The sequence below is a fragment of the Canis aureus genome, chromosome 10 (genome assembly GCF_053574225.1).
Source record: "Canis aureus isolate CA01 chromosome 10, VMU_Caureus_v.1.0, whole genome shotgun sequence".
Taxonomy (NCBI): Eukaryota; Metazoa; Chordata; class Mammalia; order Carnivora; family Canidae; genus Canis; species Canis aureus.
In genome coordinates this window covers 21,453,697-21,481,595 of record NC_135620.1, presented here as the reverse complement: position 1 = coordinate 21,481,595, position 27,899 = coordinate 21,453,697, and the positions used below count along the sequence as shown (strand labels likewise).

Below are 27,899 nucleotides of genomic sequence, written 5' to 3'. Positions count from 1 at the left end.
GACAATTTTGTCTTAATTCACAGTTCACAGCAACCCAATGGACATGCCTGGAAGAGACCTGAATGAGGACAGAGACAGTGGAATAGCACGCTCTGGTAATGTCAGGTTTATGTATTAATCTAGTTTTCTTATGAGATCACTGTTAGCCAACAATGATTTTTATTTTTTCCTTTATCATCCAATTTCATGTACACAGTTTTTTAGTGTTGATGTTATTAGCCTTATAAGAGAATTATATCAACAGAGAGAAATAGTTCAAATTTAAAATTTTCATATTTACTGTTACATGTGCCTAGTGGAACATGGCCTAGATGAGTGCACATTGGCTTAGACTTAGCCAATACAAGAAAAAAATATTGCTCAAGAGACTGCTTAAATGGCACAGTAAAAAAAAAAAAAAAAAAAAAAAAGGAAAGAAAACCCCCACATTTGCTTATATCTGCTTACTCTTAACTAGAGTTTTTAGTTGTCAGACTGTCGCTTGCCCAGAAAAACCTAGGCATTTTGAACCAATGCCATTCATATTGTTTTCAAATATGGGCTCCCAAAATTTGTCTAACAAACCTTTATTGAAATGTGTGAGAGATTAAAGAAAAAGAAAAGCCCACATTTTACATTCAAGCAGAGAGTCTACAGAGGAAACAGTCGGGAAAATTGTCCTGCATCATATGATGTGTTCTCTGATAGAAATGTGGAGAGAGGTTTAGGGAAAGAAAACCTAACTTAGCTTGGGCCAGGAACAGGGGCCAGTAGTACTTTACAAGGGATAAGACTTGAGTTGTGTTTTAAGAAGTCAGTAGGAGTTATCCAGGTGAAAGCATGGAAGAAGGGCCTTCCAGTATAAAGAAAATGTATTTCTTAGGACTCAGAGATAGCATAAACGAAAGGAGTATCTTAGGCTTGTATTATTGTTACGTATGAGAAACTTTATCCACTGTGGTTTATCCATATGAATTGTCACATTATATGGCTCTGGTGTCTAAATTGTTTATAATTCATTTTTGAGTATTGATGGGAAGTCCCAATTTATCAGTATTGTAATCCGTACGTATGCATTAGAATAACAAGAGGTTTCAAAATAAAAGTTTCACATGCCTGAAATGTACTCCAAGACTGTCATGTAGTCTAGGGAAAGGCTGATGAAACTATTTGAAAACAAAACAAAATGAAAAATTTAATACCTCGTTCTGATGGACAGTTAGAATTGAGAACCAGCTCTCTAATATGAAAAATCTTGATCTTTCAAATAATCTCACCCTTCTTTTCTAACTGAATTTTTTATTCTTGTTCTTAGGATAATCTAGTGTATATTTCTTTTATTACTTGTTGCTTCTATGTAACCTAGGGATTTAGTTTTCTCTTCTGTGACAGGAATCTAGTTATTATTTCAGATTTCAGAGGTGATAAATTCATATCTATACTTCACTTTCTTTAGGTATAAATTGAAGGACCTGACTGCATTGATCTGTAAGGCTTTTTTAAGCCATTAAATTCATATACTCCTTTTAAATTAATTGTGTATTTTCTTCTTTTTTCCAGTAGGGTTATTTTTAATACCAGAATTTGTTACCACATAGTTTTTCCAAATTTAGATTAACATTTGAGTTTTCATTGAAAATTACACCCAGGTTAGTTATACATATCTAGTCTTAGACTACAAAGTTTTACAGTAGTTACTTATAATATTGAGAAAAATGTGGTCTTTTTAAGGAAGTAGTTTAGAATTAATTCATTGATGTTAATTAATTAATTGATATTAGTGATAGTTGTATGGCACATAAAGCTCTTCCCTTTATTACTGAATTTGTTAGCGAGAATTGAATAGATCTTCATAATGACAGTCTCTTAGTTCTCACTCCTGATGTCCAAAATCATGTGATACGTATCTTTTTATAGATGATAATAATGCTTCCCTGTTTTTGATTACATCACAAATTTTTGGTATATGGTTGTAATCAGAAAGATGGAAATATTGCCAAACAAAAGCAAACCCTTAATGTCTTTTCCTCTCTAGATCCAGTACAGAAAAGGAGAGGATTCCTAGTCTGAGGAAAAACAAAGGGTTGTAGCTTTTGACACTCCAGGCAAGAGTTTCTGGAGAGAGGGGTTTTGGGAAGAGAATAATCCTCACAATTAGGGGATTGCAGCAATTATAATCATAATGGGTTCTAATGGAATGTGTCTGTCACCCCTTAGAGTTCTCCAGAGAGCAATCTATAGGATTTTCTCTTTTTGGAGCTCAGTAGGTATAATCATGATTATTACTGAAAGTGATTAAACATTCAGAGGCTTGACTACCTATGCAGAAGCAATTCATGATTACAGTTTACCCTTCAATAACCCAGGGGTTGGGGCGCAAACCTCCCCTCACCCTGGGCAGTAAGAAAAATCTGTATGTAACTTTTGACTCCCTAAAAACTCAACTACTAATAGCCTACAGTTGACAGGAAGCCTTACTCATAGCAAGAACAGTTGATTAACATATATTTTATATATGAATTGTATACTGTATTTTTGCAATAAAATAAGCAAAAAATGTTAGGAAAATCATAAGAAGATAAAATACATTTACAATGCTATACTGTATTTATCAAAGAAAAACATATAAGTGGATCTGCAGATTTCAAACTCTTGTTCAAGGGTCAGTGGTACTTTTATTCTTTTTATTGAAGCATAGTTGTAAATATAGTTGTTTACACACAGTGTTACATCTGTTTTATTTTATTTTTTTATTTTTTTATTTTTTAATTTTATTTATTTATGATAGTCACAGAGAGAGAGAGAGAGGCAGAGACACAGGCAGAGGGAGAAGCAGGCTCCATGCACCCGGAGCCTGACGTGGGATTCGATCCCGGGTCTCCAGGATCGCGCCCTGGGCCAAAGGCAGGCGCCAAACCGCTGCGCCACCCAGGGATCCCTACATCTGTTTTAGATGTAAACATAGTGACTTGACAAATTCTATACATTATGCTATGTGTTCCAGAAGTGTAGCTACTACCATCTACCACCATACAACACTTTTACAGTACCACTGACTCTTTATACTGTCTTTTTTATCCCTGTGACTTACTCATTCCATAACTGGAAACTTGTATCTCCTGCTCCCCCTCACCCATTTTTGCCCTTCCCATCAAACTCTGTCCTCTTTGGCAACCATCAGTTTGATCTCTGTGTTAATGAATCTTTTTCTTTCTGTTGGTTTTGTTTTTTAGATTCCACATATAAGTGAAATTGTATGGTATTTGTCTTTCTCTGTCTGGCTTACTGTACTTGGCACCATATCCTTAGGTCCGTCCATGTTGTCTCAGATGACAAGATCTCATTCTTTTATATGTTTGAATAATATTGTATACATCTTCCTTATTTGTTCATCTATCAGTAGACATTTCAGTTGCTTCCATTTCTTGCCTCTTTGTAAGTAATGCTGTAGTAAACTTAGGAGTACATTTATCTTTTTAGATGAGTGTTCTTGTTTTCTTTGAGTGAATAGCCAGTAGTGGAATTATTGGGTCATGTGATATTTCTGTTTTTAGTTTTTGGAGGAACCTCCATACTATACTAATTTGCATAGTGGCTTTCCATAGTAGCTGTACTAGTTTGCATTCCCACCAACAGTGTGTGAGGGTTCCTTTCTCTTCATATCCTTCTCAATACTCTTTTTGTTTTTTTTGATTCTACCATTGTGAAAGGTGTAAGATGTGCTTTTAAATGACATGTTTACATGACATTCAAACACTTATTTTCAAATATAGCTTCCGTTCTTAAAATATAGCTGTTGCATTAAAACGGAATCTCATCAGTCCAGCAACTGTACTACTGTTTACTCCAAGAATAGAGAAGTACTAATTCAGAGAGATACATGCACATTTATATAGTTTACAGTACATGTTTATAGCAGCATTATCTACAATAACCAAATTATGGAAATAGCCCAAGTATCCATCAGCTGATGAGTGGGTCAAGATTTGGTATGTTTATATAATGGAATAGTACTCAGCCATAAAAAGAATGAAGTCGTCTTCCATTTGCAACAAGATAGAACCAGAGTATTAAGCTAATAAGCAAAATAAGACAGTGAGAGAAAGACAAACACCATATGATTTCACTCATGTGGAATTAAGGAAACAAAACAAACGAGCAAGGGGGAGAAAAGGGAGAGAAGCAAACCAAGAAACACACTCTTGAGAACTGATGATTACCAGAAGGGAGGGGGGTGGGTGGGATGGGTTAAATAGGCAATGGGGATTATTAAGGCATTCATTTGTTATGAGCAAGGGATGTTTTGTGAAAGCTCTGAATGACTATATTGTGCACCTGAAACTAATATTACACTGTATGTTAACTAACTGGAATTTAAAGACAAACTTAACATTTTTTTTAAAAAACCTGAATCACATCATATATCTTTTAAAGACTAAGTGTTCAACTAAGCTAGGGGCAATCTCATGGCCAAAGAGATAATGCTTTGTTTCAAATTAGCCCTTTCTTCTGAAGTGGGGGTTAGGGTAAGAATATAAAAAGGGGAATGTCTACAAGTCTCTTGCCAATGCACTGTTAGTATATGATTTTTCTCCTCTGGGACTTTGCTCCAGCAATGATGTTAAGTTTTTAAATGAAAATTTTAGAAGCTCATGAAGCAAAATGGAAAATTTGAGTCACTACTGTTAAATTTCTTAAAGAGAAATTTATCTTGGGGTGCCTAGGTGGCTAAGTTGGTTAAGTGCCTGCCTTTGGCTCAGGTCAAGATCTCAGGGTTCTGGGATCAAGCCCTGCAGGGGGGCTCCCTGCTCTGTGAGAAGCCTCATTCTCTTTCTCCCTCTTCCTCTCCCTCCCTCTTGCTATCTCTCTCTCTCTCAAATAAAATCTTAAAAAAAGAAATTTATCTTTATGCTTATTGACATATTTTTAAATGCTTACATATACTTGCATTTATTTCGACTTGACAGCATCTCTCAGCAGTTTGCTTATTACGCCGTTTCCCTCTCCAAACTCCTCACTTACCCGAAGTTGTGCCAGCAGTTACCAGCGACGTTGGCGACGCAGCCAAACAACAAGTTTGGAGAATGGGGTATTTCCAAGATGGTAAGTTGGAACCTTCACTTTATAATAAAATTGAATGGTTCCCTTAAACACAATTCTGAATGATTTTTTTAGAGCCTTGGGCTTGTATTTCTGTGTATTTTAAGTCTTGAAACTTTTTAAATGTGTTACATTTTAAAAATTATTGGTAGTTTTAGCCAATATTAGACGTACAGTTCAGTGGCATTAGAAGTACCTTCCCATTGTTATGCAACCATCATCATTATGCATGTCCAGAACTTTTTTATCTCCCCAAACTGAAGCTATATCCGTTAAACAGTAACTCCCCATTCCTACCCTTAGTTCCTGGCATTCACCATTCAAAAAAATTTTCTTTTGTCTCTCTGAATTTGACTACTCTAGAAACCTCATCTAGGTGGAATCCTACAATATTTGTCCTTTTACGTGTAGCTTATTTCATTTAGCAGGTCTTTAAGGTCCATCCATGTCATAGCATGTATCAGGATTTTATCCCTTTTTAGGGTTGAATGATATTCCATTTTATGTATATGTCACATTTTGTTTTTCCACTTATCTGTTGATGGACATTTGGAGTGCTTTGACCTTTTGGCTTTTGCAAATAATGCTCATGTCTACATAGATGTAAAAATACCCTGTTTGAGTTCCTCCTTTCAATTTTTTTGGGTATATACCCAGAAGTGGAATCGCTGAATGATATGGTAATTTTGTGATTAAGTTTTTCAGCACATTCCAAACTGTTTTTTACAGTGGCTGTTTCATTTTTACATTCTTAACAGAAATGCACAAGAATTCTCATTTCTCCACCTTCTTTCCAACAGTAATTTTCTGGTTTTTAAATTTTTTTAATTTTTTTATTTTTTATAATAGCCATCCTACTGGGTGTGAAGTATTGTCTCATTGTGCTTTTGATTTGCATTTTCCGAATGGCTAGTGATACTATGTTTTTATGTGCTGTTCGCCATGTGTCTATATAATAGTTTTGCCCATTTTTTATTTAGATTTTTTTTTTGTTGTTGTTGATGTAAAGGAGTTCCTTATATATTTGATGTATTAATCCTGTACCACATATGCTTGGCAGTATTTTTTCCCATTCCATGTGTGGCCTTTTCATTCTGTTGACAGTGTTCTTTGATACACAACAGTTTTTAATTTTATGTAGTCCAGTTTATCTCTTTTTTCTTTTGTTATCTGTACTTTTGGGTGTCATATCCAGGAAACCATTGCTAAATTCAGTGTTTTTTCCTAAAAGTTTTATAGTTTTATTTAACTCTTTTGTGCAGGTGTTTGATTAATATACTGCATGTTTTGTTATTTCAGTTTTTCATGTTTGTAATTAGGCAAGTTAATTCATTCTTGAAAGATTTTTTTTTTTAAGCCTGTGTTAAGCAACTATAGATAATGAAGCTTCTTGTTCCTCTTTTACGTACTCCCTTTAGTCTTTGATTTTTTTTTTTTTTTAAGTCTTTGCTTTTTAAAACTTTACTTCTGGAATCAGAAGAAGAGATACAAGTAGATCATATAACAATAAATTCTAACAGACTCATCTGTAAATCTTAAAATTCAGACATTTTTAGATTGGTTATGATTTGGAGGTTATCTCTTTTTTCAGTGACTTCTAATTGAACAAAAATGTTCGCAATCTGACTCTGTTAAAATTTCTTATAGAAATGTGAGCATGAAGGAATAGCTAGTAGATTTCTCAAAGAGCTAAGAGTTGATACACTTTTTTAGATTTACTTGATAAAACAGGAAAAGATCTTTAATTAGTTTACATTTAATTAGCAAGGAGGTTAAATTGTGAATTTAATTATTTTTGTGTTTTTTTTTTTAATTTAAAAAAACATTTATTTTTAAGGTCTATAGAAGAAAGCTTTAATCTGTCAGATGAAAGCTGTGGCCCTAACCCAGGAATTGTGAGGAAAAAGAAGATTGCAATTGGGGTAATCTTTTCATTATCCAAAGATGAAGATGAAAATAACAAATTTAATGAATTCTTTTTTTCACATTTTCCTCTCTTTGAAAGCCACATGAACAAACTAAAGAGTGCAATAGAACAGGTAAGCACAGTCATGTTGTGGATTTATGTCTTTTATTTTCCTCTGAGTCTTACCTAGTCTCCTACTTTAATATCATGTTTATTCATTTGGCAGAAAAATTAACAGCCACAGTGCAAGTACCCTGCAAAGTGTTCTGGAGATGGAAAATAGACTTCAGCTCTTTTTAAGGAGCTTACTACCTAATAAATGTTATAAAGTCATTCATCATTCATTCAATAAATGTCTGAGGGCCTATAATGTGGCAAGCACTAATCTAGCAACTGAGGATAATATGCAAAAAAAACAGCATTCTGGATATCATGAGACAGCAAATGACTAAATGAATATATAAGGTTGGGCAGCCCGGGTGGCGCAGCGGTTTAGCGCCACCTTCCGCCCAGGGCGTGATCCTGGGGACCCGGGATTGAGTCCCACGTCAGGCTCCCCGCATGGAGCCTGCTTCTCCCTCCGCCTGTGTCTCTGCCTCTCTCTCTGTCTCTCATGAATAAATTAATAAAATCTTTAAAAAAAAAATAAAGAATATAGAAGGTGGTTTTTTTTTTAATTTTTTTTTTGAGAGAGAACAAGTATGCATGCCAAACAGGGAGGGGGCAGAGGGAGAAGGAGAGAGAGAATCTTAAGCAGGCTCCATGTCCAGTGTAGTGCCCGAACTAAGGCTCTGTCTCATGACCCTGAGGTCATTACCTCAGCCACAATCAAGAGTCAGACACTTAACCTATTAAGCCAACCAGGCACCCCAAATATATGATTTTTGATTATGGTAAATGCTGTGGGGAAAAATAAAACAGATTTATAAGGAATGCTGAAGTTACTGCTAATATTTATTGTCTAGCCATGAAGGCTTCTGATAAAATGACGTTTGATACAGAATATGGAGGAAGTGAGCCACAACTATATGAGGGAAAAATTCTCCAGGTAGGGGCAAAGACCTTGTGTTAGGAGTAACCCTGATGCTTGAGCAAAGTAAGGAAACCAAAGGGCTGGGTTAGAAGTAACTTCAGATTATGTAAGGACTTTTAGGATACCATTGTAAGAGCACTAGCATTTACTCTTAAGAAAAATGGGAAATCATTGGAGAGTTTCAAGCAGAGGAATGACATTATTTATGAGGATCAATCTTTCTGCTTGTGAAGAACAGATTTCTAGGGGCAAAGGTGGATGTTATGGGAACCAGTTAGGAGGCTGTGGTGTAGTGATTCAGTGAGAGATGGTGGCTGGCTACTCAAACCAACTTATTTTGGAAGTGATGAGCAATGGTTAGATTGTGGATATGTTTTGAAAATAGAGCTAATGAGATTAGTTGATGGACTGAATTGGGGTGTATGAGAAAGAGAACAGTACAAGTAGGCTTGAAATTTTTCACTTGAGTACTTAGAAGGATAGAGTTGCCAGTACTGAAATGGGAAAGATTAAGATGGAATATGTTCGGTGGAGGAAAGTCTGGTGTTTGTTTGAAATGCCTCTTGGACATTGATAAGTGGGTTATGTGAGTCTAGAGTTTAGGGGAAAGGTCCAGATTAGGTAGTCATCAGCATATTGATGGTATTAGAGCCTTGAAACTGAGAGAAGAAAGGAGAGGAGATCCTAGGCTTGATTTGTGGAGCATTTCAGCAGTTAAAATTTGAAGAGTTAAGGAAGAACTGCAGAGGGAAGTGAGATTTGGCCATTCAAGTAAAAGGAAAAACAAGATAGGATACTTTTTTAAGGGGAGCCAAGTGAAGGAAGCGTTTTAAGAAGGTAGGAGTGTTAAGTTGTGTCTCATGTTGCTGATAGTATATAAAATAAATTTATATACAAGAAAGAAAATTGTGAATATAAGATAGAACATAGAACAACTGAAAAAGGGGTGCATGTATGGCTCAGTTGGTTAAGTGTCTGCCTTCTGCATAGATCATGATCCCAGGATCCTAGGATCGAGCCTTGTGTTGGAGCAGGGGGCCGCCTTCTCCCTCTCTCACTCTCCCTGCTTATGCTTGCTCTCTCTCTGTGTCAAGTAAATATTAAGTAAAATCTTAAAAAAAAAAGAAAAGAAAAAAGATAAGCAAAGTTCATAGGAAAGGAAAATGACTTCCTTTTGAGAAGATGTTTCATTTGGACTGCATCTTAAAGGGGTATATAGGATTTTTTAAATACAAAGCTTTGAAAATTGGATATAGCAAGAAACTAGAAAAATTGATATACTTCCCACCCAAAAATAACTGTAACATTTTGCTGAAAGTCTTTCCAGGTCTTTTCCTTTGTATATTGTATTTTCACTTGATTGGAATTGTTTTGTGTCCATATTATTTTAATTATATGCCTATTTTAAAAAATTCATCATTGCAACATACAGATTTCTAGGGTCATTGTAAATTGTTCTTAAATATATTTGAGAGGATTTTCTCAAATCAGGTAACAGTTTTCCTATTAGGTCATTTTTACATTTTCACTATTATAGCTACACTATAGTTAAGATCCTGGTGAATTTTCCATATTATTTTTTAGAAAAGATTCCCAGGAAGTTAAAGTAATGAATCAGTGGGGTAAAATCTTAATCCCTTTGACAGTATATGGAAGGGAAAGGATACAAGAGGGGGGTAGTGGGTGGTATGGCTGGCAGAATTAATGGGAACTAGACCACAAAGAATCTAGAATGCTTGCCAGAAGTTTTGAGTTTGTTGTTAAAACTGTCTCCGAATTGTGCTTTAGGAAGACTAATATAGCAGTACATTTTTTAGAAGACAGTGGAATAGGAGGCTAGAGAGAGGAAGACCAATTTGAATGATCTAGAAAGCAGAGGATAAGTCAGCAGTGACTGAGGCTCATCCACCTCTAGAGAATACACTGATGTTTGTTATTCACATTAAATCCATCAGAGGACAAATAGATCATTAGCAATGCGTTTTTACCAAACAAATGAGTGAAGGCCATTTTCACTTACTTTTTCAGAAGTTAGAACTTGTTGACGTTTTCTTCAGTTGGCTGCTGTTCCTTTTTGTAATCTGATATTGTCAAAGTCAATACACATAATGTTTAGCTGCCACTGAACTGACCTTTTGAGTTACGGGGAGAATTTTTTGAAATATTGTATAAGACTTGAAATATTCAGGGATCCCTGGGTGGCGCAGCGATTTAGCGCCTGCCTTTGGCCCAGGGTGCGATCCTGGAGACCCGGGATCGAATCCCACGTCGGGCTCCTCCCGGTGCATGGAGCCTGCTTCTCCCTCTGCCTGTGTCTCTGACTCTCTCTCTCTCACTGTGTGCCTATCATAAAAAAAAAAAAAAAAAAAAAGACTTGAAATATTCAGGCATAAAACTCATACTACTTTTTAAATGTTTTAATTCTTTGACATTTTATTTTATTTTATTTATTTTTTAAAAAGATTTTATTTATTCATGAGAGACACAGAGAGAGAGAGAGAGAGGCAGAGACACAAGCAGAGGGAGAGCAGGCTCCATGCAGGGAGCCCAATGAGGGACTCGATTCTGGGATTCTAGGATCATGCACTGGGCCAAAGGCAGGCGCTAAACCGCTGAGCCAGCCACCCAGGGATCCCCCCATCTTTGACATTTTATAACCTAAAAGCATACATTGCAGTACTTAGAGTTGTTTGGATATTTGTTCAATAAGTTTAACATCTCGTTTTTTATTATAGCTGAAAGATAAAGCTTAATGAATGAATACCTTTATATAAATAAATGGGACTTAATTTAAAAAGTTTTATAGCTGTTAATTAATGATGAAATATAGTAAATACCAGACCACCCAAAGAAGTTTTCTTTTAGGGCCAGTTTTCACAGTTATCACTTATTTGTTGTTTTTGTTGTTGTTGTTTTAATCAAAATAAATGGATTTTATTTCTGGGTGCCTTGGGAATTATTTTGAAGCGTGTGCTACCTTTTGAGACTTATACTCTAAATTTAATTTTTTACTGCTGGTAAAATTAAGAATAGTGTTTAATTCTAGCTAAAGAATATTCACTTTTTTAATAAATTGGGAATCTCAACAGTTTGTAAAAACAAAATAAGTTTCATTTTTACCTTATGAAGCTGTTGGATGTGCATGAACATGAATTCTGGCCTTAAAGTCTGACTTCTTATATGTATATTTAAAATATTTTTAATTACATAAGGAATACAGAAGTCCATTCTCTTTGAAAAAGTCTAAAAAACTACAAAGTTCTTTTTGACATTCATAATGCTAATCCTGATTCCCTTTTTTCTGCCTAAACCAAGGCCTCTCAACCTTGGCTAAATATGTTTTTAGGAAAGCAAATATTATTAATAACTTGAGATATCTTTCCTTAGAATCCTTATGTTTTAGATTTTAAAAAATGTTTACTTGACAAGGCTTACTTGACTTCATCTGTGAAATACTGGAGGAAGCCATGAGCTGTTATTACTGAGATATCATTGTGTCTTGCTCTGTATGTGTAAAAAAAAAAACAAAACAAGTTTTACGTAACCCAGAAACTCTCGACATCAGTTTATTTTTGTGTTGATATTGTCATTTGACAGTTACAGTAAGAGATTTAACATTTGAAAAATTTGGATTTTGTTATAATTGTTAATGATAAAAAATGCAAAGAAGAAAGCCACTATAAATATAATGTGCTGCCTTTATATGATGGTAGAATGTTGTAGAAAAAAGTGACTTTGTCTTTCACTTTTTTTCTTCCTTTTTTTTTTGTCTGTGATCATTGTAAGAGTTAACTATTTCTTTGCTTTAAAGGCTATGAAAATGAGCCGGAGATCAGCTGATGCCAGTCAGAGGAGTTTGGCATATAATCGAATAGTTGATGCCCTAAATGAATTCAGGTACATATTCTCCAGCTTTTCATGATTTAGACTTGTCTCCAGTGTGCACAGGAAGATTTATTTATTTTCTTTAGCTTACTCTAATAAAATTTAATTCTTAAAATTTCCTGTCCCATGGTCAAAAGAGGGTGTAATTCAGTAGACCACTTCTATGTTATTAAATATTGAATGTCCTAGGGACCCAGGCACATTGGGGATTCATCAGTGGTATGGTTTTTAGTACCAAACCATTACAGAAGCAAATATGACTAGAGGAGGTCTTGTTTCCCCAGAAACGTGCTTTGTCCTCTCTCTTGGGCTCCTAGAGACTGGTTAAGTGCACTAATTAAGGTTTATTATTACCTGTAGTTTATGTATCTCATTTTTAGAAAAACAGATTACGTATTTGTTTACTGACAACTGTGTGGTCACATATTGGGGCAGGGATCTTCCTGTTTGGTTTAAATGGATTATTATGTTTTGAAGTGAGAGCCTGCTTTAGCTTGTGCTGTTTGAGGATTATTACATTGAAACTTTAGGGATGTCATACACACATACACACATTCACACACATACCGACACACATACCTTTTGTTAATGGAGATAACTATGGAGTGGTGTATTTAGTAAATTTGACAGAGAAAACTCATGTATGTTTTCAACTTTGCTTATTTTTTATTTTTGTTTTTCTTATATTGTGTTAAAAGTAAACCACAGTGAAAGTAAACCTGGTGTCTTTTTTACCTTCTCTAAAAACGAGAGACTTCATTGCCTCAACAATAGTCTATGTAATTTTTGAAATTGAGTTATAGGTAAGCATTAAATGGAAATTGCATGGTAAAGATAACCAATATGGAGTGTTCTGTCATGTTTTTAATTTATTTAAATTTAAAGAGTTTACTTTATAGCTGTTGTGTAATAGTCATCCACTGAACTCAATTATGGAGAAAGATGAAATTTACTGAAATTTACTAGTCCTTCATCTTTTATTTATAATTATTAGGATAAAAGGCATTAAAAGTAAGCTTAAAAATCTTCCATTTTTGTTCATTAAACTCATGTTTAGGGGAAATTTAAAGAAAAACAAATTAGAGAAAAATTTCAACCTATATTCTCTCTTTTTTTTGTCTTGAAAGGGGGAAATAATTTGTACAAATGAAAATTATATTGAAGCTGATACTTCTATTATTTTTATATGTTAGCATATTAACTTCAGGCCTTTCCTAAGTTACTGAATGAAGCATGCTAACAAATACTATAATAAAGTATTAACATTTTGTAGTTGTAAAGAAACCCCATATAACATTAACTGGAACATCTTAATCATTAACTATACAGTTCAATGGTGTTAAGTATGTATAGCAAAACTCTAGAACTTTTGCATCTTACAACACTGAAACTATATACACTAAACACTAATTCAGTAATATATTTTTAATCAGTGTGTTTCTTTAGTTCATTGGCATCTTTGCTCTTTATATATGAACTATATGTAGAATTATTTATAATTTTATTTGTTCATACCTGTATCTTGAGAATTCAGATTATTATATTTGAGGTGCCATTTATAATTAAATCAGAGCATAATAATGTTTCTTACAGATGAAGTAAATGGAAAATAAAAATGTATTCCCTCAGCATTTCTAGAGGCAATTTAGAACAATTTTTTTAAGATTAATTTTTTTTTAAAGAGAAGTCACATGCATGTGTGTATATATGCAATTGGGAGGAGGGGCAGAGGGAGAGGGATAGAGAGAATTTCAAGCAGACTCTGTGCTGAGCACCGAGCCAGACACAGGGCTTGATCTCACCACTCTGAGATCATGACCGGAGTCAAAATCAAGAGTCAGATACTTCACTGAGCAGCCCCACGTGCCCCTAGATTAATTCTTAAAGTTAAGTAAGAGCCTACAAACTTTGTTCTTTCCTTTCAATGTTCTGTTGGTTATTCTGGGTCTTTCGCCTCTTCATATAAAAGTCAGAATAATTTTGTTGATATCTGCAAAGTAACTTGTTATTTTGATTGAGATTGTATTGAATTTCTAGATCGTATTGGGAAAAATTGGCATCTTAGTGACAGTGAGTCTTCTATCCATGAAGATGAAATATCTCTCTGTTTATTTAGATATTCTTTCTTAGAGTTTGGTAGGCCCTTTAGATCTTGTACTTTTGAGAGGAAGAGGAGAGGGACAGTGGGAGAGAGAGAATCTTAAGCTCCACACCCAGTGCCTATCCTGATGTGGGGCTTGATCTCATGACCCTGAGATCATGACCTGAGCCAGTATCAAGAATTGGATGCTTAGGGATGCCTGTGTGGCTCAGTGGTTGAGTGTCTGCCTTTGGCTCAGGGCATGATCCCAGAGTCCCGGGATGGAGTCCGGCATCGGGCTTCCTGCATGGAGCTGCTTCTCCCTCTGCCTATTCATATCTCTGCCCCTCTCTGTGTCTCTCAAGAATAAATAAATAAAATCTTCAAAAAAAAAAAAAATTGGATGCTTAACTGGCTGAACCAACCAGGCACCCCAGATCTTGTATATTTTAAAATATTAATACCTAAATATTTCAGGGTGGGGGATTTTTTGATATTTATCTTGGTTGGTGCTTCATAGGCTTCTTGAATCTTTGGTTTGTTTGCTGTTATTATTTGTTCAAAATTCTCAGTCATTATCCTATATTTTATCTGTTTCTCTGTTCATTTGGTATTTCCATTATATGTATGGGAAATTGTAATTTTCCCACAATTCTTTGATATTCTGTTCCAATTTTTTTCATCCTTTATTCTCTTTGCTTTTTAATTTGGGAAATTCCCACTGACATATATTTAAACTCAGTGATTTTTTCCCTCAGATGTGTTCTGTCTGCTGATGAGCCTATGGAGGACATATTTCATTCCTGTTACAGTGTTTTTGATTTCCAACATTCTCTTTGGAGTCAGTTTCCATCTCTTTGCTCTTTCATGTTATCTACTTTATTCATAAGAGCCATTTACATAATAATCATGATTATTTTCAGTTCCCTGATAATAACAAAATCTGTACATTAGATCTGAGTTTGATTCTGATGCTTTCTTTGTCTCTTCAGACTGTGTTTTTGTCTTTTAGCAATTTTTTGTTGAAATGGTCTGGTGGTGAGGTGGTGGGAATGGGGGAGGAAGTGTTCTATAATTTTGTGATTAAATATTCTTTTTAGTGAGCTTGAATTCCTGGGTTTTGACCTTCAGAAGTGTTTCTTGGCCTTTATTTTGTTCTTCATGGATGAGTGAGGAAGGCTAGTAGCAATTGGAGTTGTCTAATTGCCCGTTTCTTAGGTCAGACAAGACTAGTTTATATGGACTTGGACCCTTGGAGAGTAGATGTTTGTTTTGGAGGATGCCCTAGGTGCACTTAAGAATTGTTATGCTTCCTCTATCTGAAACACAAAAGGATGTTTCTTTGATCTTCATTATGGAAATCTGATGGTATGGCCTGATTCTGAAAATGTGGCAGTCTTCCTAAGACTGACACCCAAGGAGTTTTTTAATCACTCAGTGGTAGTTCATATTCATTGTGACACCAATTAGTCAATTGCTATTTAAGCATTCCTACCAGTTATTGGCCCTAGAAGCATCTGCTTCAGGAAAGGTGGTCTCAGCTGTGATTGTTGTTTAGTTTTCAGGGTGATGATTTATCCTCTGACCTAAATTTTGTGAAAAGTCATTGATTTTCAATTTGTTCAGCCTTTTTCTTGTGAGGATTAAAGTGATGACTTCCAAGCTCTTTACTCAGATATTTTTTAATCAATATTTTTATGTAAAAACATGCTGAATTGAAATATAATTGCAAAACCTCATTTGGTTAATACTCAAATTGATTTAGTTAAAACTCAAATTGAATTTATTTGGAACTTAAATTACATTAAAAACCTCTGATTAAAAAAGAAAAATATGGTGGCTTAGCTAATAACTAGACAAACGTAACAAGAACTGTTTCCCAAACTCCTAGATTTCAAATCAGTAGGTCTAGAGCCTAGCATTTTTATTTCACAGTCTCTTTGGGAATTACTTGTTGAAACTGTTTTTAAGGAGAAAAATGACCAAACCTCTACCACTACAATGCTAGTTACATTTGCAGTCCTGCATTGTACAGTTGCAGCTGTACAACCCTGAGAGAGGATGTCAGAGTTAACGTTTGAGAATATTTTTACTTTGAAATAAAGAGGTTCTGGGCTTGGAAATTCTTGAGAGAGAATGGGAGAAGTTCTTTTTTTTTTTTTTTTTTTTGGGGGGGGGGGAGGGGGAGAAGTTCTTATGCTTTATTGAAACCAAGACATGTTGAACCTAATACCATAATTTAAAACATTATTAGCTGGGTATAATGGTTATTTATGTATTTCTCATGGTTTACGACAGTTTTGACCTTCATACATTCTCTTGTAGCCCAGTCATTTCTATTTACATAGTTGGAAAATTTTACTTTACATAATTTGGAAAAAAGAATTCTAGAGTGATTTCTCTGAGAAACCTATAAAATATGCCTTTGTCATGGATATAAGTGGTTTTTGAAAAGTATGAAAAGTTTTCATCTTTCGAATTTCTAAATGTAATCTGTAGTTGCTTTAAAGTTCAACCAAGGATTCTTAAGAGTTCTGCTTTTCCTGAAGTGGATAATAAAACTTTAAGAGAAATGTGTTAAAAAAAAAAAATGTGTTACGAATGATTGGGTATTTTGTTAATAATTCTTAAAAGTTTTATTTTATTCAAATCATTCTGTTGAGTTTAGACTGTAATTATTACAAATATATGTTTGAACAATTCTTTTTGCTTACATGCCTAAAAGAATCTTGCTGTATTCTGAGTTTATCACATTTTGCAGTATTACAAAGTAGTGAGTCTTTGCCCTTGTACTTGGAACAGTTATTTACATTAATGGATTGATGGTTTCTTCTACAGTCACTAGCTTTGTGGAAAAAGGCCAAGAGTCCCTATTTGAGGTCTGAGGAAACTGTCATTATAGACCTAGCTGAAGTTATCAGAATAGTAAAGATTGTCAGAAAATTAATTCCTAATAGAATGCTGATCTTGCTCTTACGTTATAAAGTTTTTTTTTAAATTTTACTTATTTATTCATAGAGAGAGAGAGAGAGAGAGAGAGAGAGAGAGAGAGGGACAGAGACACAGGCAGAGGGAGAAGCAGGCTCTATACAAGGAGCCCGACGTGGGACTCGATCCTCGGTCTCCAGGATCACGCCCTGGGCTGAAGGCGGCGCTAAACTGCTGAGCCACCCAGGCTGCCCCGGTTATAAAGTTTTTATTCAAAAGAATTTTGAATACCTATGAGTTAATTGGTTTGTTATTAGAGAATATATATGGCTTAGCATTAGAATTTTAGTATTGCCTAGAATTTACAATATGTATGAGTCATAAAATCATTGAAAATGCATGTCATGTTTGTGTACCTTTTCTTTTTTGTTAGATTTTTTTAAAATTTTATTTATTTATTCATGAGAGACACAGAGAAAGAGGCAGAGGGACAGAGGTAAAGGGAGAAGCAGGCTTCCTGCGGGGAGCCTGATGTGGGACTCGATCTCGGGACCCCAGGATCACACCCTGGGCTGAAGGCAGGCTCTCAATTGCTGAGCCACCCAGGCGTCCCTTTTTATTACTTTCTTTCACTTCAGTCATTGTACAAATATGAAAGGCCTATGTAAGTCAGTTAAACATTGTTACAAATTCTTAAGAATACTTTATAAGGGGCGCATGAGTGGCTCAGGTGTTTTCTGACTTCAGGTCATGATATCAGGGTCTTGGGATCCGGCTCCGTGTTAAGCTCCATGCTTAGCAGGAAGTCTGCTTCTCCCTTGCCTCCTGCTTCCCCCTCAAATAAATAAAACTTAAAGTACTTTATAAGCTTCTAAATTTTTATTAAGAAGTTTGTCAGAAGTACTTTTTTTAAGAAGTACTTTAATATATATGTTTAATTTTCATTAATTGTGAATTCACGTACTTGCTGAAATTTATTTATAGCCTCATATTATACTCACAGTGCTTTTATGATCAATTGTAACATGTGCAAACCTTAGCTGTGATGTAGCTAAGCAAAGTCATTGATTTTCAATTTGTTCAGCCTTTTTCTTGTGAGGATTAAAGTGATGACTTCCAAGCTCTTTACAAGTCAGCTGGAATTGGATGTTCAGTGAAAAATTTGAGTAGCATGATAACATTCCTTAATGAGGTTGAAAAAGACAGTGATTTGCCTTTTTGTTTCAGCTCTTATTCTGTAAACACATACCCTACTTGACATCTTTTTAGAGGCAGTTTTGTGGTTTGTCTTTTTTTTTTTTTTTTTTTTTTTGGCATTTTGTGCTTTTTGTTAGTGATTTTGCTGTTAAAAATCACCCCCAGTGCACACCTGGGTGGCTCAGTGGTTGTATATCTTTGGCTTGGGTTGTGGTCTCAGTGTCCTGGAATCAAGTCCTGTATCAGGCTGCCCACGGGGGGCCTGCTTCTCCTACTGCCTGTGTCTGCCTTTCTTTCTGTGGCTCTCATGAATAAATGAGTAAAGGCTTTTTTAAAAACATAAGTAAAAATAAAAGAATCCCCAGTGATTTGGCAGTATACTGCTGAAATGCTGTAATATTCCAAAGTACAAGCAAGCCATAATGTGCCCTCAGAGAAAATACATGTAAGGTTCATGCAGGCATGAGTCATAGTGCTATTGGCTATGAATTCAGTGTTAATGAATCAGTAGTGTACTACATAAGGTGTCTTTAAACAGAAACTCACAATAAAACAAGGTTATGTATTGAAAGGCTGACAGAAATGTTGATGAGAGACTCACAGGAACCTAACCATAGGTTAGGAACCCTAGGAACCCTAGGAACATGATTCAGTGTTCGCTAATTCTTTGCGTCAGCTTTGTAGAACCTTACTGTAAATAATGAAAATCTGTCATACTAAATTTTTAAATTATTATTAAAAATTAGCAATTGTATCATTTTTAAAGTATGTGATTATCTGAGACCAGATGAATAAATGAGTTTGGGGTAGTTGAGAGGAGGAAGGAAATGATTCACATGCATGCAGAAACCATGAAACTAGAGAAACAGGAAGCATGTTTAATTAGGAGCCATCTGGCAAAGATGAGGTTCTTGGACTCTAACTTCATGCATATCAAAGAAAACTAAATCAGGTCCACTGTTCTCTTCCAACTAAAGGAATCTTTCATTCTTTAGGGTCAGTCAGGAACAATAAAGGGATGACTAAAAATTCATATTTACCATGAATTAGGGAATAATCATTAGGGGAGAAGAGAGCCCTGTTAGTTCTATATTGCTAATGACAACGTAAAATTGTATATGATGAGAAGCATTATTGCATAATTAATTTCTTTACCTTCTTTGCATTTGATACTCTGAGGTCATATACATAGCCTTAGACACCAAAACTCTAAAGCTAATGTCTTCAGCTGACCACTATACTAATGATAGTGAATTGTCTCTGACCCATGACACATGAACTTGTAGTAGTCACAAATATACTTAAGAAATTCATGAAAAACTAATTGATCAGCTCATTCATTCATGTATATGGTGTTTCTTTTAATCCGAAAAGTACATTTACATACATGGTTAAGAAACAAAACGTGCCAAGAAATCTAATAACGAAAAGAAGTGAACTCCATCCTATCACTCTCGTCCCTGTTCTTATTTCCCAAGAATATTGTTTTAACTCTTACCTATTTCTTTTGTTATGTATCTGCACATTATTAAGCAGTATACTTAATGCAGCTATTTCTTGATTTATCAATTTTGGAGCATATTTATCTCCTGCCGTGAGTTTATACCTGCCCATTGGTCCTTGAACTTTAGTATAGCTAAACTTTAGTATAGCTCTAGCACTAGCTTGTCTTTCAGTTCTGGTAAATTTTCTGCTTTCTCTGATTCTCTGTTTTTCTCTGTCCTCTCTCTCTTGAATTCTTTTTGTTAGTAACTGGCATTTCTTGATTGATCTTTTATGTCTCTTTCATGTTTTCCCTTTTCCTGAATGTATTATTTACTATTTTCTCTGGAGTCATTTTGTATATTTGTGTGTTTCTGTTTTTCTCTTTGTGTGCCTCTGTCCTTGAAGGTATTATGGGTTGCCTATCCATAGTTGAGGGCAAAGCACTAAAATACAGGTTGGGAGTTCCGTGCATAATTAGGCACAAACTGGAGAACTTCACTTAGTGCTTAGAACTCACTTAGAACTTCACTTTCCTAAAGTGAAGGACAATGTTTCTCAATCTGTTTTCATTATCACTTCTTGAAAAGGCATATTTAAGACATTTTTTTTCCTCCTCATTGCCGTCCCTTCTTCCCATAACATTTTAAAGCCACAACATTTATTGTATATGTTTATGTATTGTGAAAGATTCAAATACCAGAAAGGGTTTGGGCAATGTTACTTCTTTGGACTAGTCAGTTACTACATCTGCTCTTCTGTCTATAGTCATTCTTTGGGAAAATAGGGTATAGAAGAGGGTCACCAACCATTTACAGATCTTGAATTAGTCTCCCAGTTTATAGTCCTGTTTAACTACTGCCCTCAACTTTTCCAGGCCCTTGTGAGTCCTGGGCGTCTTTTTCAGATTAGCTCCTTTATGTACATGTCCCCTACCTTGAACACTATAAACCCATATGTTTATCTACCTTACCACTTCACTTAACATTCCTCTCTATGCTTTGGGTTGCAGAATTTTATTAAGTCTATAATTTGAATTTTAAGTAAGATTACTCTCCATTTTTATTTGTTATAGTAATTTGTTTTCAAATCCTTCGCCAATGTTCATTTGAAACATCAGAACTGAAAGGTATAACACTGGTGATTGCTTTTCCATCTTATCTGGACATGTTTAATAGACTTTAGCATTTAGCATTTTCACATATTCCTAGTTGATATTCAGATCACATCTTCCTCTGTAAATTCCTTTACCTCTTTCCATTTATTTTAAATAAATTTAAATAAAATTTCCATTTTATTTTAAAGTTCTCAACTGTGATATTATGTCCTACCAAGAACTTTTTAATGTCATCTGTGTCACTTTTCTCCCTTATATTGTGTTCATACTGGGTCAAGGTTCAATAAAACTTGTACAGGCAAGAGAATTCTTTTCCTTTTTTTGGATTCTAGGTGTTAGAGAATTATGCTGAAGTAGGTATTAGAGCTTGCAGAGATCTCAGAGAACTTCTAGAGCTATACTTTCTAAGATAGTAGCCATTGGCCACATGTGGGTACTTAATTTAAATAAAAATAAATAAAATTTAAAATTGAATTCATCAGTCAAACGGACCACATTTCATGTGAAGGCTAGGGGATGCCATCTTGGATAGTGTAGATAGAGAGTATTCCCATCTTTGCCAGAAGTTTTGTCATATAGCACTGTTCTAGAGAGTAGAAAGTACAGCACCATTCTGTATCTTCCAAGAGATCAGCTAGTTTCTTAAGACTCAACTTTGTAGGAGTTGCTTAATCTAGTGAGTGTATAGGACTTGGCTGAATAGATATTAATGTAGAAGGAAAATGATTGATATCTTAAAGATATCCTTGAAGCCTTAAGGAGAGAATGCAAGTCATGGGACTAGCTATTGTCTAAGTAAATGCAAGAGACAGCCAGGAAATCATCATCATAATTGTGCAATAATGCTCTCTTGTGTTGATTCAAGGAAAAATTTCAGGAGGTTGAAAGTCATAAAATACAGTATGCAGATTTAGTATCCTCATCATCCTTTAGAAATTTACTAAAGAGTCTCAACATAGTCAACAAAATGATGCTGATAAACTATTGTTTTGAGTGAGTATATGGATAAGCTATTATCTAAATCAGAATATTTTTCTTTTCTAGGTTGTTGATAATTTACATTATATTTAAGTATGTCATACCTTAGAAATGTAGAGCAGGAAAGGCTTTAGAAATTATCCAGTCCTATGCTTTCATTTTACAGGTGGAGGAAACTGATGCTTAAAATAGGGAAGTGGGCAGCCCGGGTGGCTCAGCGGTTTAGCACCGCCTTCAGCCCAGGGTGTGATCCTGGAGACCCCGGATCAAGTCCCACAACGGGCTCCCTGCATGGAGCCTGCTTCTCCCTCTGCCTGTATCTCTGCCTCTGTGTGTGTGTGTGTCTCTCATGAATAAATAAAATCTTTAAAAAATAAAAATAAAAACTAAAATAGGGAGGTAATTTACCCCAGGGCACACAATCTTTGAGAGTAGAGCCAGCACCAGAAGCAACATATTTTGAGTTCATGTGCAGACTATTTCCTGTGGTACTATGCTGGTGACAAAGAAGGAATGACTTTGATTCAGTGTGTCCTTTTGAAAGCTTGAATAATCTCTGTGAGGCCCAAGCTGGTAACATAAAATTTAAGAGTATGTAATTCTGGGAACTATGAATTTAATAATGGGTTTTCTTCTTTTTAGAACAACAATTTGTAATCTTTACACAATGCCACGAATTGGAGAGCCTGTCTGGCTTACAATGATGTCGGGGACTCCAGAAAAGAACCAGCTTTGTCATCGTTTCATGAAGGAGTTCACTTTTCTAATGGAAAATGCTTCCAAAAATCAGTATGGCTTTCTCTTTATATCTTAGATATATTATTATTTATTATAACTTGATACCTAGATTGTGATCAAACCCAATTATAAAAGCTAAATAATCAACTGTTTTCTTTGGAATTATTTTATATTATTAATAACCAAAACAGAATTCTGAAGGATGTTTAAGAGAAAGGACATGGAAGAAGGCCACAGAAAATAGTAAAATGAATGAAATGAATGAAAAACAGCCAAAAGGTCTTTATGTGTTAAGTTAAAATTCCTGACAACTTAGAGAACTCTCTGAGCCTTCCCATTTTTTGAATTGTTTCTACTTACACAGTTTCATTCTATAGAAAATGAGTTAAAAAAAAAAAGGGCCAGGATTTCAATGATACATATTTAATGTGATATTTTATCATACTGTTACTTGTAACCATTTATCAAATTCCTAGAATCTAGATGAGTAATTTAGATGTTTTCTTCTTTTTGATGGTAGACAAAGCTTGCTAAATACTTTCCTTCAATTTCCCATTCAGTAATTTGGAAATGTATAGACCTATTGGTTGACTCATTAATTTTTCAGATTAAACGCTGAAGAGAAACCAGTTTTTCAAGTAAAATGTTATTTTTGTTTTGTAATTATGATCAGATATAGCTCTGTGTGAATACTATTTTTATTTTAAAGATTCCTTTTTAACTCTCACCCAACTGCAAACTTCATTTTCATCCAGCTGATATGCCTGTCTTTTATTCTTTCCTTTCCTTTCCTTTTCAAATGCTCTTTGGCCACATGAGAGTATGTACTCTCTTTGCTCTATTCTGTTGCTGCATTTTACATTAGATTTAATGAAGACAGACTAGAATCTGATAGGATGTGTTTTGTTTTCAGATTCCTGCCAGCACTCATTACTGCAGTTCTGACCAATCATCTTGCCTGGGTTCCAACGGTCATGCCAAATGGACAGCCACCTATAAAAATATTTTTAGAAAAGCATTCCTCCCAGAGTGTGGACATGTTAGCAAAAACTCATCCGTATAACCCACTTTGGGCACAACTAGGTATGTAGTCTGAAAACCCTTACATTATGCATGGCACTTAGACTTTTCTATAACTATGCGGATTATTTTATAGCAAAAACATAAATAAAATGTTTTGCCTCCTCCATTTTTTTTAAGGATTTTATTTATTTATTAATGAGAGACACAGAGAGAAAGGCAGAGACATAGGCAGAGGGAGAAGCAGACTCCCCGCTGGGAGCCTGATGTAGGGCTCGATTCCAGGACCCCAGGATCACATCCTGAGCCAAAGGCAGACCAGTGAACCATCCAGGTGCCCCTTTCTCCATTCTAAAGCACTTCTTCTTTCCTTGTCCTTTTCATGTCTGCTGAATTGTAAAATCTCCATCTTAAGTCTAATACCAATTTCTTATAGCTACAGAACTTGAATTAGAGCAAGAGAAGCAGGATCATGACTGGTTTTCTTATAACATCAGTCTTCAGGGTGTTTTATGTTATGTACTTTGCCTAGAAAGAATGAATCAAAGTTACCTATGATAGCTAGAATAAATTTGGTTAACTGAGAAGCAGTCATTGAGGTTTCTGTGTGCCACTTCTATTTGTTGAGTAATTTTGGACAATGTTTCCCTAGTGTGAGACCCCATTAAATAAATGGGTAACCAAGGAGAAAGGGGTAGTTTATAAGTTGACAATCATTAAGAAGGCATTATAGCATGGTGCTTAAAAGTTTAGGATGTAAGTCAGGCAGACCACATATGGGTCACAGTCTGTTTATAAATTAGGGATAATTGTATATATAGTACATACCTCATAAAGTTGTGACAGTTAAATGAGAAAATACTTGTAAAGTGCTTAGAACAGTGTCTGGTAAATGTGACTGCTATTATTCCTACTCTTACTCTATTGCTGTTAGGTCATGGAGGAGGAGTCCAAAGAGAACATTTTGATGACTTGATAGAAACTCCCCTTAGGTTGTGCTGATGAGTGAGCTTGCCAGGCAGGTTGTCATGTAGCTTATTCATGTAACTTCCCTCCCTTTCTCTTTCTCTTCTTTCTCCATCCTTCCTTTACTTTCTGCTACTTAATCGAGGAGTAACTGACACATAGCAAACACATATATAAAGTATACAATTTTGTAAGTATTAATATTTATGTCAAAACATAAATACCTCTGAAACCATCACCAAAATCAAGGTGATAAACATTCTCATCAGTTCCAAAAGTTTCCTCATGCCCTTCTATAATCCCTCCTTCCTGTTCTCCTCACTCTGCCTGTTCATGTTCCACTGCTCCCACATACACAGCCAGCCACTGGGTGGCTCAGTAGGTTAAGTGTCTGCCTTTGGCTCAGGTCATGATCTTGGAGTCCTGGGATTGAGCCTCTTGTTGGGCTCCCTGCTTAGCACAGAATCTGCTTTTCCCTCTCCCTCGGCCCCTGCCTTCCTGCTCATATGCGTCTGTGCATGCTCTCTCTCTTTCTCTCTCTCAAATAAATAAAAATCTTTAAAAAAAAAAAAAAGGTAGTTTATTACTAATGGTAATAAATACGAGGACAATAATGATAATTCAAAAAGGAACTGTAAGAGAAATGGTAAAATTAATGAAATTTCAGTTAGGGAAGCTTACTTTTTCTCAAGGGAGGATGCTTAAGTCGGAAGACTTGGACTGACAGAGAATCAGAGGAGAAGGCAAGTATGTAGCATGAGGAAAGGTGCCTAGGTGTTAAAAGTGCTGAGTAGATTCAGTGTTCCAGTTTAAGTAGTCTGCTTTATGTGGGACTTTTTGCAAATAATGGTGAAAAAGTGTAATTATAAGAAGATAAACCTGGAAAAATAAAGTGGAACCAGTCAGGAAAGACTCACTTGCCATGCCAAAGCAGTTCAGTTTATTTGTTAATTCATGAGAACCTTAGCAGTAGTTTTGAACAGTGGCATGATAGCAATAGAGCCATTGTATTAATCAGAGAAGAATTGTCATAATACTGTTTATAGCATATATTTACCTGAGATCTTTTTATGTTTGTTCCTTTAAAAAGTGTAGGAGTTATGCTTTAAAGTATGTATACAGACAATTTAACTAAAAATTAGATTTAAATTAATGATGTATTCTCTATTTTAAGAGTACTTTGGCACCTGTTTCTTCATCTGATTTAAGCTATAGCATAAATACAGAAATTACATTGATAACTCTTAGGTCCCCCCCCCCCCCTTTTGTAATGGCTGTTTGCACCTGGTGTGGATACAGAAGTGAAAATGAATCATGTGGCTGAATGTGTTGCCCTTTCTCTTCCTCTTAGGATAGATCTCACTCTTCCTTTCCTTTGTGGTTTTTTATAAGTACGCAATCCTCTAGGAATTAGAAGGGGACATAGACTTTTAAAAACATGGGAGCTAGTTTGGGGTCCTGGGTAGGGCAACAACAGTTAAGCTTTAGGGATGTGATTCACATCAAGAAAGGTTAGGTGTGTGATGTGACTACTCCAGTTCTGCTCCATTCTACCATAACCCCCTTCTCTCCTTGCCCCCCAATAGATATTATGCTTTCTCTTCTCTGCATAGAATCCTTCTGAGCATAATCCTTTAGATAGTACTTTTCTGCCCCAGTGAAGTGCTCTGCATGAGGCCTGGCACAGAGAATGTTCTTGGTCAATGTGACTTTCACAATTGACTCTCCGGTTGAGATTTCAGAACCACAGGAGCTGTTTAAAGAGGAAACTAGAAAGTCCCTCTATTCACTTTTCTCTTTGGTTAACACCATTTATCTGATCTTATCCTCCTGAATTGTCCTCATCTTATCCTCCTGAATTATATCTATCACCTATTAAAGAACTAAGAGTAAAACCTGAACTAGCAATCTTGCTATAAGAGTAGGTATCTGATCATTGAAATAGCCTGCTTGGCTACATGAGGAGAGGATGTGTCCATTAACTGTTTTTCCATTGCAGGGGACTTGTATGGCGCTATTGGTTCTCCTGTACGATTAGCGAGGACTGTGGTGGTTGGCAAACGACAAGACATGGTCCAGAGGCTGCTTTATTTTCTTACTTATTTTATAAGATGCTCTGAACTTCAAGAAACTCATCTTTTAGAAAATGGAGAAGATGAAGCCATCGTTATGCCAGGCACAGTAATTACTACAACTTTAGAGAAAGGTGAAATCGAAGAATCTGAGTATGTGCTTATCACAATGCATAGAAACAAAAGCAGTTTGCTTTTTAAAGACCCAGAAGAAACAAGGACTCCTAACTGTAACTGTAAATATTGCAGTCGTCCACTCCTTGGGCAAAATATAGAGAATGTTTCACAACAAGAGAGAGAAGATATTCAAAACAGCTCTAAGGAGCTGCTAGGAATTTCAGATGAGTGTCAAATGATTTCTCCCTCTGACTGCCAAGATGAAAATGCTGTTGATGTTAAACAGTTCAGAGATAAATTAAGAACTTGCCTTGACACTAAGTTAGAGACAGTTGTTTGCACAGGATCTGCTCCAGTAGACAAATGTGCCTTGTCAAAATCAGGCTTAGAGCCAGCAGAGGAAACATGGCATAGTGAGGAATTGCTGAGTTCAGGTAATCACACAGGCAAAGTGTTGAGATCCACAGGAATGGTTGTGGAAAAAAAACCTCCAGATAAGCTTGTGACTGCTGCGTTTTCTTGTGAAGCATCACAGACAAAGGTTACCTTCCTGATTGGAGATTCTATGTCACCTGACTCCGATACTGAACTCAGGAGTCAGGCTGTGGTGGATCAGATTACCAGGCACCACACCAAACCACTGAAGGAAGGAGGGGCTAATGATCAGCAGCATCAAGAAACTAAACAAACAACTGTTAAGGACCAATCCGGAGAGTCTGATATACCAAACATGGTTTCTGGAGAGACCTGTGAACTTCCCTGTTGGAATCATTCAGATCCAGAAAGCATGAGCTTATTTGATGAATATTTTAATGATGATTCAATTGAAACCAGGACTATTGATGATATTATTGCAGTTAAAACAAGTACAGACATTAAGGAACACTGCTGTATGTTAGAATTTTCAAAAGGATTGTGTACAAAAAATAGCCAACAGAACAGTGAATTTTGTAAATGTGTAGAAAAAGTTCACCAGGATTCATGTAAAACCTGCTTTCCTCAGCAGGACCAAAGAGATACACTCTCCATTCTTGTCCCCCATGGGGATAAAGAGAGTTCAGAGAAAAAAATTGCTGTAGGAACTGAATGGGACATTCCAAGAAATGAAAGTTCAGATAGTGCCCTTGGGGATAGTGAAAGTGAAGATACAGGTCATGATATGACTAGACAAGTAAGCAGTTACTATGGAGGAGAGCAAGAAGATTGGGCAGAAGAGGATGAGATACCTTTTCCTGGGTAAGTAGAAGTTTTAACTTTAATAGACCCTGTATAAACATGTACCATTCTTCTGTTTAGATGGT

General features: G+C 35.6%; 1 protein-coding gene across 7 annotated transcripts in view; it reads left to right on the top strand.

Annotated features, from left to right (window-relative positions):
- Positions 1-27,899, top strand: part of FNIP1 (folliculin interacting protein 1) — a 155,382-nt gene that overhangs the window by 105,539 nt on the left and 21,944 nt on the right. For all 7 annotated transcript variants that reach the window (XM_077911561.1, XM_077911563.1, XM_077911560.1 and 4 more), the window contains 7 exons: positions 24-95; positions 4,947-5,082; positions 6,917-7,118; positions 11,830-11,915; positions 22,328-22,474; positions 23,337-23,506; positions 26,409-27,834. In XM_077911561.1, coding sequence (XP_077767687.1) covers positions 24-95; positions 4,947-5,082; positions 6,917-7,118; positions 11,830-11,915; positions 22,328-22,474; positions 23,337-23,506; positions 26,409-27,834 — 2,239 coding nt within the window. The remainder of the gene's footprint in view (positions 1-23; positions 96-4,946; positions 5,083-6,916; positions 7,119-11,829; positions 11,916-22,327; positions 22,475-23,336; positions 23,507-26,408; positions 27,835-27,899) is intronic.